Source organism: Hippocampus comes, unplaced genomic scaffold (assembly GCF_001891065.2).
Source record: "Hippocampus comes isolate QL1 unplaced genomic scaffold, H_comes_QL1_v1.1 scaffold92, whole genome shotgun sequence".
NCBI classification, from domain to species: domain Eukaryota; kingdom Metazoa; phylum Chordata; class Actinopteri; order Syngnathiformes; family Syngnathidae; genus Hippocampus; species Hippocampus comes.
The window spans coordinates 3,037,244-3,049,101 of NW_017805379.1; the positions used below are offsets into that span (position 1 = coordinate 3,037,244).

The window sequence follows — 11,858 nt, forward strand, 5'->3', positions numbered from 1 at the left end:
TCAACCTGTGTGTGTGTGTGGGTGTGTGTGTGTGTGTGTGTGTGTGTGTGTGTGTGTGTGTGTGTGTGTGTGTGTGTACAGAGTGGGGTGCGTCATCTAACTTTTAATTCCCTCGCCATGATAATCTTCCACCTCCCCATCAAGCCCACCTTTAGCATTGCTGTGCTAGCTACAAAGCGGACGCATTCAACCACCAGGTGGCACCCTCTAACCGTAACAGACAGACCCAGCAATTATTCGGTTTAATTGCACCCATGCACGAATTGAAGACACCCTGTGCTGGATCTAGCAAAGCAGCCCAAGAGACATTGGATCCAAGAAACATTGGATATTCCTCCAGGTTTTACAATAGGTACGCTGTAGTTATTTTTGTGTATTGTGTGTTTCGGGGAGTGAAAGTGACTTTCAATGTGCAATTTTGCGTAATCCATCCTTATCATTTCATTTCAAGGAATTCATTGTTGGTCTCTTATTTATCAGAACGAGAGCAACAGTTTTGCCTGTACCGTGTGTATATCCTTGAAGGTCTTTGGTTTGCGAAATCGGGTGAAGAAAGTTTTTGGTTAATGGAAAATGTCAGTATTATCAAAATAAAAAGTGAGCGCGAAATGTATGAACGTGTGTGTAAATGTATATGTTTATGTATAGATAGATTTACTTTGTATAACCAGTCGATTTCTCATTACGTGCTATTTCCCCCCATCCAACCCGACCCCTATTTACCTTCATTCCAACTGACTAATTGCTGCCTCATGAGGATTAAAGTGGCATCGTTGTTTTGATAGTGCTATTTGGCTGGATCGGATAAAACATTGGTCATATTTTTGCTTGTGTATGTTTTGTTTATCAACCGTTTGAATGATTGAAACGATAACCACCAATCTGGTCTGCCAGCGTTAAAGGAACCCTCCAACTGCTCAACGTCACACATTTTGTTCCAGCAGGTTCCTCCTAACTCCGCCCCGCCGGGACCACCAGGAATAAGTGACAGCGCGTCCACCAGTCCTACCACTACCACCGCCAGGGAGCGGGCCGCGAAGACGAAGCCATGCCGAGGAGGAGCCACTCTCAGTCGGCCTGCCGCCGCCTCGTCTCCCGCCAGACTCCCCGAGGTTTGCCAGAGGTTCTCGCCGTCTCTTGGCACTGAAGCAGAGGAGAAGTCGATGATGTCGTGCGGGCGGGCAATGACGGGATGCAACTGGTTCGTGTGGAGCGATCTTGCGAGAAGAAACAGGTTGCAGAGATTTTGCGCGAAAAAGGTAATAACTAGAGTTTGCGCATCCACTTGAGCTGCGGAACGAGGCCAATTAGTGACGTAACGTGCACTTAACTTCATTTTAATGCGCACGTTTTACCATTTCCCCGTCATCAGATTTGCAACTCTGTGCTTAGCTGCCGTCTTTCATTTTTACTGTAAAGTAACATCCAAGTGGATTATATTTATTTTAATCATTATGTGGTATATACCATTCTTAATTAAAAAGAACAACGTTTCAGTATAAAAAAAGCGTAATATAAATAATTTAGTTGAGTAGACTCCGGAGAATGGGTTAAAATTTTGATTATGGGGGAAATTTAACGAAATACGATTTCAAAACATGTAATATAGTTGCCAGCAAAGAGGGAGACATTCATTGCATTGTATTCTTTAATCTGTCCCACAAAGTGTTTACCTTATCAAGAGTCCTGTAATTATTTTTGCAAATGTTAGCTGTTTTCAAGAAGGTGCACCACAGGGTGTGTTGCAATTACAGAGTGATCACACTCCTCAGCCTCGGGGTTGCTGGTGTAAAACTGTTACCCCCACGACCCAACACCGGGTAAGTGGAGGAAGATGGACGGATAGCATATAGAACAAACTTGTGACAAGACAGCGTGAGATTCAAACCCAGAGCCCCAGAGCTGTGAGGGAGAAGCACTAACCACTCATCGAGCACGTGGCCTTCATTTTCCACTGCTTTCAGAATCATCCACACTTTTCTAGCAGCCACAATTTCACCTTTTTCGTTGTCATCTTCTTCTTGTTCTGTCTAAATTGGCCCCCTGATGGAAAAATATTGTCGGCGGGAACGCCACGTGAATAATTGAGGTCTGTGGGGCTTTAAAATTGCAAAGCAGCCAGCCCTGATTTCCTGCTTGCTGGTGTCCTGTCATGATTTCAGAATAGAGAGATCCTCTCGCCCTCCATAGAAGAAGAATATATACCGTATAAATGTCATATATTCTCAATTTATCATCTTTTATTCAGAAGTAGAGAGATGTGAAGCATTGTTCATTTTTCATATGGAAGCTGCAAATCTACCAAATACTTCTTTAAAAATACTATACAAGCCTAAGTGAGGCTAGGCGGTTCAGATGGATGGATGTTTAAAACATTGCCTACCAGTATTTATTAGCTAACGGTACTTATTAGTTACAAATAAATGGCTCGTTAGCTAGCTCGCGTTACTTTGTTGAAAACAAATTGCTAATTTGTTCCCCTAACATTCAATTAGCTAAAACTAGATGGCTAGTTTGATAGCTCACAAGCTTTTCTTAGTAACAACTAAATTGTTAGTTGCTTAGCTGAAGTATATAGTTCATTAGCTCACCAGCTTTAGTTAGTTAAAACTAGATGGCTACTTTATTAGCTACCTAGCCGTACTTAGTTCACACCAAATTCCTCGTTTGTTAGCAAATAGCATTTCTTAGATAACGAGATGGCTAGTTTGTTAGTTACCTAGTATTGAAAACAGATGTCATTCAACTAAGTAACATTAGTTCAAATCAAATTGCTTGTTTTATATTTCAATAGAGTTAATAAGTTGGTTCATTAAAACTTGATGTCTGGTTCAGTTTGCTAGTTTGTTCGCTACATAGCCTTACTTAGTTTAAACCACACGTCTACTTTGATAGCTGCCGAGCTAAACTTATTTGTTACTGCCGGTATTTGTTGCCTCACTCCTTTTAGTTGGTCACAATTAGGTGATTAGTTTGTTTGCGAGCTATCCATACTTTGTTAGTGAACTAACCTTAATTAGTTGCATGTATGTGACGTATTTCTCTTTCACAAAAGTGACTTTTCAGCCTGTGTGGGGCACCTTTCACTGAGCTCTTTCAAGTGCGTTTTCTGCTGCTCAGCCGGTTGCTTGGCAACCAGACGACGGTGACAAGCTACTGCATCACCGCTGTATACCCATGCAAAACAAAAGCACGCCTGCCTCACATCATCCCCCTCAAATAGCTATTCAAATGTCAATTCTTTTACTGCGCGTGAGTGCGCGTGCGTGCGTGAGTGCGCGTGCGTGTGCGTGTGTGAGTGTGTGTCTCTCACTGAGAGAGCTAATGAAAAAAACGATGACACCTCTATGGAGTGGCAAGCTAAAAATAGTGTAGTCGACGAGGAGCGTGAAATCTCTTCACCTCCACAATTCCAACAGGGTGACATCATCGACACTCACCACACCAGAGACGTTCATCACCAGAAGCAAAATAAGCATAATCACCTAGCTAATTTGTTAAAATTGGTCATGTAGACCGGATATCGAAATGTCCACACCCCTGTTCAAATATCAGGTTTTGGTGAAGTAAAAAAAAAAAAAAAAAGACGGGAGGGGAGACAAGATTGATTGTTTCAAAACATTTCCCACCGTTATTGTGACCTAAAACTTGTGCAACTCAAGTGACCAACAAAAAAACAATTTGAACTGCTGAAGTTTATGTAAGGTTAACCAGAGGCACTTAAAATGGCCGCGAGTGTGTGCTGTCTCCCATTTAACATGAGTTTGAATGTGTTCAGTTAATTATGAACGTAGCCACATCAACGCATGATCTTGGCTGTTTATTTTTGCTGTCAAAGAGATTTAAGAAAAACTTTAATTGTGCTGGCAATTAGTTCATATTTAAACTTGGATAAGGTTTTTAAATGATTTATCTTGGTCTTGTTTTTGGGTTGTTTTTTTTTTTTGTTAGATTGCAAAAAAAAAAAAAAAAGGCTTTTAAGGGAACTGGGGGCGGGCAGATTTTTATTTTTTCCTCCATGCACTATAGACTCTGTTTGTCATGCCCTGATTCTGTTGCATGTTATCCGGCTCGTTTCTCCAGTCCTTTAGTGTTGGTGGAATACATCACAGCGGCTTCATAATTACTGCATCGTTTGAGCTCTTATCTTTGCCGCACAAAAAGAAGAAGACGAGGAGGAGGCACACTCTCGCTTTTAGCGCAGACTAGCCTCTTTATAATTGATTAGACTGACGTCATAGAGGAGATACCCGCACACAGATACAGACCTAGGTTAAGCTAACGAAATAACTAAAACTAAAATTGTGTGTGTGGGGGGAGGGGGGGTGTTTGTAAATTAAATAAAACGCTTTCAAAAGAAACCAAAACGTCTTCTTGATAAAAGAATAACAGAAGTGACCTTGCCATCATTCCAATACTTTTGGAGGGGACGGTATACTGTTTAAAGTGGCTTTGTTAGCCGTCACGAATGTAAATCCACCTGCCGTCTTCCAGACGTATTTTATAGAAATTGTAAAAAAGCTGTTCTGTGGTGCGCAGGGTTTGATGGAGATCTGGTCGAATGTCAGCGGGAACAATTGTGATAGCGGGAGGAATTCTTGCCGGAGTGATACTACTGTGCATCATCGCCGTCCTCTGTTACTGTCGACTACAGGTAAATACAAAAATGTTGTCGTTTAAGATGTCCGATTTTGGGACGATAGCCACAATTTTCTGAATATAAAGTTGGATTTATTTTTATTTTTATGTGGAATGTTCGAATATAATATAATATATGTTCGACACAGAGAATCCTCATTTTGACGGAAAATAAATATTTTGGGGAGAAAAAAAGTCATAATTTTGTGAGAATCGTGTTATGGTATTTTGAGAGAAAAATTGAGATGTTCGAAAATCATGTTGCAATATTCTGAGAAAAAAAAGTGAAATGTTTGCGAAGTGAATTTTAGAAGGATCAAGTTGTGATATTGTGGGGGAATTTTACAAAAAAAAAGGTTTTAGTTTTATGGGCGAAAAACTAATTCTGTCAATACAATGAGGGATTTATGCAGAAATATTAAATGGGAATAAAGTGGTATAATTTTGACAGGTAGATATTAATTTCATTAAAATACAACTTTGATAATAATATAAGAAATATAACTTTGTGAAACAGTATATAAAAAAAATAAGAGTATCGTCATTACATTTTTTTAAAAATCTCATACTTTAACCTCTCAAAAATGAGAATATGAATTGAAAAAAAATCATAATTTTCCAAAAAGTGAGTTGTAATATTTTAAGAAATGATGACGAAAATTTTACAAATAATCCCATGATTTCCCCAGAAAAAAAAGTTGTGATTTAATGAAAATCAAGGTCTAATTTTTGAGAAAAAGCTTTTCATTTTACAAATATAAAGCTGCAACGTTGAACCTGTTCACAATTCTAATGATGTGACCGTCAGTATAAGTAACAAATAAGACAAAAAAATTGTCTAGTGTGCTCCCAAAAAAAAAAAAAATCCCCTGAAGAAAAAAAAAAAGTCATAATATGAAGAGAAAAAAAAGTTTGCAGCAATAAAAGTTGTCATGTTTTGTGAAAAGCCACCCAAAATAATTTTGGGGACAAAAGCGTCGATTCAATTTGGCCAACCGTCCTGTGTCCTCTGAACAGTATTACTGCTGTAAGAAGAATGAGGCGGAAACAGATGCCGACCCGGCCCCGGCGCCGCCGTCCGCCCCGCTCTCCCACTTCCCGTGCGACACGTGCGACGCGCTGGCCAACGACGGGGCCGCCATCGCGCCCGTCTCTTTGGGCCAGCTGGACGCCGCCCCCCCGTGCCGCGCCTGCTCGCCGTACACCCGCCGCGCCGCCCCGCAAGTGCTCAACGGGGGCGAGCGTCTGGGCTTCCATACGTATTACGAGACCCCGCTACCGTTGGTCTACATGTGCCCGGCGTCCCCACCCAGGCCCTACAGCACCCAGGTGTGACCTTTGAACTGCTCGGTACCAGCCCACATGAACATACAGGGATGTGGTTTTGGACTTTTAGGGGGGACGCATCCTGGACTGAACCGCTGGTAAGATCAACATCGCACCAAAATGTTTTTAGCATCCTGTTCAAATTGCAGTTGCTTTATTTCTTACCATTTCCCGCCCCCTCCCCCCATTCCTATTCTATTTACTTCCCCCGAGAAAGTAACAAAAATAAACAAATATTTTTTTTGTACCCTATTCACATTCTTTTTTTTTTTTTGGGAGGGGCGGGGGGTTAGTTAACATTGTGCAACTAAATGGACTTTGTTCTGGCTTTTATATGCCGGTAATTAACAAAAATTAAGACACACTCATACACACATTTTCAAATGAACGCAACTATTCAGTGTCGACTTGAAATTAAGAAAAAAAAATTTAAAAACAGATGGTACCATTTTTTAAGCTCTTCTTTATCGCATCCATTTTCAAAAAATTTAAATACCATGTGACGTAACTAATATTTCATCAGTTATTTTGTGAAGTGAGCTATTTTGAGTCTTTCGAGACCCCCTCCTGACCTCAGTGGAGTTTACCCACCACACCCTGCTAGTGTTAACTGAGACACAACATCCACACGTATAAAATTGAGGGCTAACTGTTTTCCTACACGGAAAGATTTTATATCTAAAATATATGCTGACTATTGATTTATTGTGTCCTACAAAAAAAAAAAAAAAACAATCAAAAAAAAACTTCAAAGGCATCTGCCGTGAGTATTTGTCTTTGCGTGAAAGTGACGTCTTCCATGCTGGGACTGCTTCCTTTTTACATCCACAATGACGTCCGATTTGATTTTTAAATATGTACTGTTAAATATATCAAGAATGTATCGTGTCACGCCACAAGTACAGTAAATACCCGGATCTATAGCGACACATCTGTATTTTACACGTGTGAGTGTTGTCTGTGCGTGCGTTTTGTGCGTTTCGGTCAAATAAAGTCGGACTGTGACTTGAAAATCAGACTTTTGTAAATGCTTTTTATTTCTGCTGGAATACAAGTCGAGAGAACAGGAGTTCAAAAGATCAACGTAAATCGAGAACGGAATTCTGGAGCTTCATTCTCGTTGATTCAACAGAATCTCCAGCTGTCACTGTCATTATTATCTAAAGTCATAAAGTAGCTGACGGTTGCCGATCACTTTGAAATCGCCGGCGTCACAACGGATGATTCTCTGAACGACAAACAAGACAGCGGCGCGTAAGGTGAGATCTTCAACCCGCCAAGCCCCTCCGGTAAACATTTCTTGATACGGCGCTTGGGTGTAGGATGACGAGTCATGTAACCTCAAAGAATTGACCGGGTGCGAAAGGCTGGGAGGAGTCCGGCTGGCGCACCTGCGCACCTCAGATGTTCGAAAGGAGGGAGTTGCGCACCAACACGTTGACGTCGCCGTGGTGTTTGATGCGAGGGTTCAGGTGAGAAATTAAGAATTCCCGGTATGGTTTCAAATTAGGGCGAGGATTTTCTTTTCGCATTATACATTTTTAAAGTGATCAGTCGATAAAGTGTTGATCTGATTTTTTTTTTTTTTCTGCGCGATATCGGAATTAGTGCCGGACTCAAAACTGTGTTGAATCCTAGCGATATTCACTTTTTAATTTTTATTTTTTATAACATACAAAGTATAAGTGGTATTTGGAACACGATTCTACTTTAGTTTTGAATTTAAAAAAAAAAACAAAAACTAAAGTTCTATATTTCAACTTGAAGTACCAAGGAAGTAAATACGATCTAACAAAACATTCGGTCTAAATCAAAACAAGGGCGTGTTTCCCCAATTAATGTTTTGGTATTTTTCTTTCGCTTTACCTCGCTCAACCAGTTTGGCGCGCCGGGACGCCATTAGCATAATAATGCTACTTTCGATAGCCCGAGGAAGGATCCTCATCCTCCTCCTCCTCATCTTCATCATGTTGTTATTATTACGTGACTGCTTTCCTGGCGGAGACGTCTTGCAGGTTCTGTCGGATTCTGTGCCAGAAGCAAACGAGGGACTGGAAGAAGAAGAAGTGCTGGCGGCCGCGCGACTCCTTCCTCCGTTCGGCCTCCGAACCCAACCCGGTGGAACCTGTTCCCACTTTGCCGCCCGCTTCATTCATTCGAGCGTCAAGCGCGCTCCGCCTGCTTTTCTTTCACCACCGCCGCCGCTTTGGGGTTGACCGACCCGAGGGATTTGAACCTGGTTCCTTCGCTTTCCAGAGGGCAGCCTTTGGGGTCAAAATGATGCAAGAGGTGTCGGTAACGTTGTCCTGCGACGCTCAGCTGGTGGAGCAAATGACCGAGGAGGAGATCCTGGCCTGCCTGGTGGCCGAAACGGGACCCCACTTCGCGGTAAGGATACCGAGTTTTTTTTAGGGTGTGAATAAGACGACCGAGAGGTGTGCCAACTCAACAATAACGCCGCTTTCTCCTCTTTTTGATTGTTGGAGTCAACAATGAAATTGTTTTTTTTCCATTATTGTGAAAAAGAGAGAAGGGGTGCGCCAACACAGCATTGTTTTTATTCAACTTTTTAGGATGTGATAATTGAGCAGTGGTGCGCAGCTTTAACAATGATACTGTTGCTCGTCGTTTTGGGTTTGTGTGGGGAGAGGGGGTGCGCTAAGGTCGACAATTACACTAGCATAGCTTTCCCCCTTTTTAGAGTGTGTGAGGTAGAAGGGGTGCAATTACATTGATTGCTTTTTTGCGAAAATTAAGCCAGCCAAAAATTACATTTTGTATGTGTGTGTTGATGAAAAGGGGGTGCGCCATCTCAACCTTTTTTGATTTATTTTTAGTCTGATAAGGGAGGAAAGGTGCGGCAACTCCACAATTACAATCCCCCCCCACCCCACCCCTTTTTGGTGTGTGAAAGGGGGTGTGTGCGCCTTAAAAATTGCCGATTGTTTCTCCGTCAGGAGGTCCCAACGAAGAAAGCCAAACTGAGAGAAAGCCGCCTTCAACTGATGGACGAGGCGGACGAGGAAGACCCCCTCAACAAATGCCAGGTGGGAAAGCACCAAACTCCCCTCGGAAACGGACATATTTAAGACAAACCCCAAAATATCCAATCATCTAGAAAGCATATGCGCCTTTTTTTGTATTTTTTGACGCCAACTGCGTGTTGCGTTTGGATCGGACGCAGATGGAGAACCGCCGTCTTCAGCAGACCAGCCTCCGTCTGGAACAGGAGAACGACAACCTGGCCCACAGGCTCATCACTAGCAAAGTAGCCCTCAGGAGCGCCCTGGACAAGGTCGGACTTTGTTTCGTTTTTTTTTTCTTGTTGTTTTTTTAGTTTTTGTTGTTGCAGATAATGTCCAATTTTGTCATAATTTTCGTGGTTTAAAAAAAAAAAATTAAGATCACGTGCAGTCGTAAAGTGATTCTCAACGTGTGTTACGAAAACAACTGGTGGTGCGCGGGTGTCTCTCTGGTGGTACGTGAAAGTACAACAGAACATAACTTGTTCCGTAACGTTTTTGTCATTAAATTACATTTATTGACAAATGTTTGACTATTTTTCCTGAAAAATTCAGAAGAATAAAAACACAGTGTTAGCTTGCTACGTCGTGGTCCCGTTATTGTGGATTCACTCTGCTCTATTTGTGACCATAAATCCATCTATTGCAGTTCGAGCGCATTCATTCACGAGCAGTGGGTGGCTACAACTTATGCAGAGTAACATCCAGGCCAGGGCCCGCCTTTTAAAGCCACACACATTCAAAGTCACAAATATTACAGTGCAGACACAGCAGTGGTCCGTCACCTTTTTCCCCGTCAGTCTGGTTCATGCAAGTAGACGCATCAAAATGCATAAACATTTTATTAAACATGTTCTCATGTTGTTCATCTGACGTCGTCGTGATGTTGCCAGGCGGAGGACAGCGTTGAGAAGCTCACCAGTGACCTTATGCTGACTCGACGTCAACTGCAGGCCACTGAGGAGGAGAAGCAAGGGAAGGATGAAGAGGCATCCATGGTGGGTGCGACGCACTCTTGATGTTAGGGAGGACGTCCAAACTTTAGCCACCGAGGTCCCCATAATGATGTCGTCATGTTAATTTTCTTGCATGCGACAGGTCATTCAAAAATTTGCAATGGATTGCGAATTGTCCCTGGGTTAGATTTTTTTATTTTTTTTTTACATTTGGGTGGGCGGCCTGCGCCACTGTGGGAGTGTTCACGCCAAACTTCATTCACAGCCAATTAATAATAAGAATAATTATGGAGATACAAACCTTGACTAGCCAACCCCGCCCCCGCTATTAAAAGTTGAAGGAAGTGTTGCGACGGGAGCTGGAGCGGGCCGAGCAAGAAGTGAAGCGGTCGTCAGGCATCATCGCGGACTACAAGCAGGTACGTTGCCAGAAGGCGCGCGTTGATGATGTCATAAGTCACATGATGTTGATGCTCTCCCATCGTTTTAGATCTGCTCTCAGCTGACGACTCGTCTGGAGAGGCAACAGGACGCGCACGCGCAAGAAGTGCGCTCGCTCAAGGTGACATTTCAGCACACGAGAAATCAAAGGAAATTTTCACGATATTCACGACAAGAAAAAATTGTAATATTACAAGAAAAAAGGTGTCATGCTGTCAGAAATAGTCTTACCGTGCAAGAAAAAAAAGCATAATGTTATGGGAGTAAAATTGTAATATTTTGAGTCGAAATGTTTCAAAAACAGTCACATTCTTCCCCCCAAAAGTGGTTTTGCTACATTGACACGACAAAAGCAATCTTATTGTCACAACAAAAAAAAAACCACGGTATTGGGAGAAACAAATAAAGACATTTTGAGAAACGTTTACAAGAAGGAATTGTTAATGTCACAGAAATAAAGTTCTAATGTGAGGAAAAAAAATTGTAGGGAGAAAAATGGATTCAAAAAAATCTTAATTTTGCGAAAAAGTCACAATACTGCGAGAAAGTCAGTCATGTTACGAGAAAAAATACGTAAAAAAAATGACAAGAATTTTAAAAATGAATCCGAACAGTAAGACTTAATTTATTTATATTATTATTACTGACTTTAAACCTTTTTTTTTTTTATTGTGACTTTGCCAAAAACTTTTTATCGTCATCACTTCACAAATTTGTCGTCACATTCCAACAGTCAAATTCACTCGTGTTTTCCTAGCATTTTGACTATATTCTTCGAATTCAGCAATTCATTTTAACCTTTTTTTTTGTCGATTGCAGAGTGCAGTGAAGGCCTGTCCACGTTGTTCTCATCACGTGGCGGAATACCAAGAAGGCGAAGCCTCGGATTGCCGGTCCGACGCGCCAACTTCGCCCTCACATGACCGCGGCGCAGCGGTGGCGCCGGGATGGGAACAGCAACATTCGGGTCCAACCGAGGCGGAACTGAGGCGGGAGAACCAGGAGAGGGCCTCCCTCAAGGCTCAGATCAGGCAGTTGGAGAAGGAGCTGGCTCAGACGAAATTACAGGTGGTGGAGGCCAACTGTAAGATCCAGGTACACTTTTTATCTGAAGAAAAAATTAAAATCCGAGATTTAAAATAATGCCGTTTCAATCATGACATTGGAACTTTAAGACAGAGAATAAAATCTTTTGACACTCCAGATATGAAGAAATGTGGTCATGCGGTAAAACGAAACCCAGAACGTGAGGACAAACTCCAAATTTTACCAGAAAAATTTGGAATGTGACCACAAACATGAAATGTTTTGAGAAGAGTTTCAGAAGTCAAAATGTGACGGGAAATATTCCAATAAACAAGAAAAAATACAATAAGCTCATCGTCTTCAAGCAGAAAAGTTGTACCGGTGTGAGAAAATAAATCAGAACGTATGAGTAAAAAGTGCATTTCCGACAAAACAAATTTTAAAAAGT

At 41.8% G+C, this 11,858-nt stretch overlaps 2 protein-coding genes across 4 annotated transcripts in view; both read left to right on the forward strand.

Moving 5' to 3' along the window:
• Positions 1–7,619, forward strand: part of LOC109517478 (protein FAM163A-like) — a 17,690-nt gene extending 10,071 nt beyond the window's left edge. The window contains exons 1-4 of one of the 3 annotated variants that reach the window (XM_019872673.1): positions 173–352; positions 942–1,259; positions 4,540–4,654; positions 5,656–7,619. In XM_019872673.1, the coding sequence (XP_019728232.1) occupies positions 4,562–4,654; positions 5,656–5,973 (411 nt within the window). In that variant the 5' untranslated portion in view covers positions 173–352; positions 942–1,259; positions 4,540–4,561 and the 3' untranslated portion in view covers positions 5,974–7,619. Of the gene's footprint in view, positions 1–172; positions 353–941; positions 1,260–4,539; positions 4,655–5,655 lie in introns of those variants that run through there. The other 2 variants (XM_019872675.1, XM_019872672.1) reach the window with 2 other exon arrangements.
• Positions 7,620–7,774: 155 nt separating this feature from the next.
• On the forward strand, positions 7,775–11,732 carry LOC109517477 (rab GTPase-activating protein 1-like). The gene is made up of 7 exons (XM_019872671.1): positions 7,775–8,352; positions 8,922–9,011; positions 9,149–9,259; positions 9,881–9,985; positions 10,279–10,362; positions 10,434–10,505; positions 11,204–11,732. Exons 1-7 carry the CDS (start codon positions 8,242–8,244, stop codon positions 11,525–11,527), a joined length of 897 nt encoding a protein of 298 aa, XP_019728230.1. The 5' UTR covers positions 7,775–8,241; the 3' UTR covers positions 11,528–11,732.
• The last annotated feature ends 126 nt before the right edge of the window (positions 11,733–11,858 follow it).

What these genes read in the sequence shown, in the direction of transcription:
- LOC109517477 (XM_019872671.1), top strand. Translation starts at nt 8,242, where the DNA reads ATGATGCAAGAGGTGTCGGTAACGTTGTCCTGCGACGCTCAGCTGGTG. An exon ending in AGGATGAAGAGGCATCCATG is followed by an intron (nt 9,986 to 10,278) that starts GTGGGTGCGACG and finishes CGCTATTAAAAG; the next exon opens with TTGAAGGAAGTGTTGCGACG. An exon ending in TCATCGCGGACTACAAGCAG is followed by an intron (nt 10,363 to 10,433) that starts GTACGTTGCCAG and finishes CCATCGTTTTAG; the next exon opens with ATCTGCTCTCAGCTGACGAC.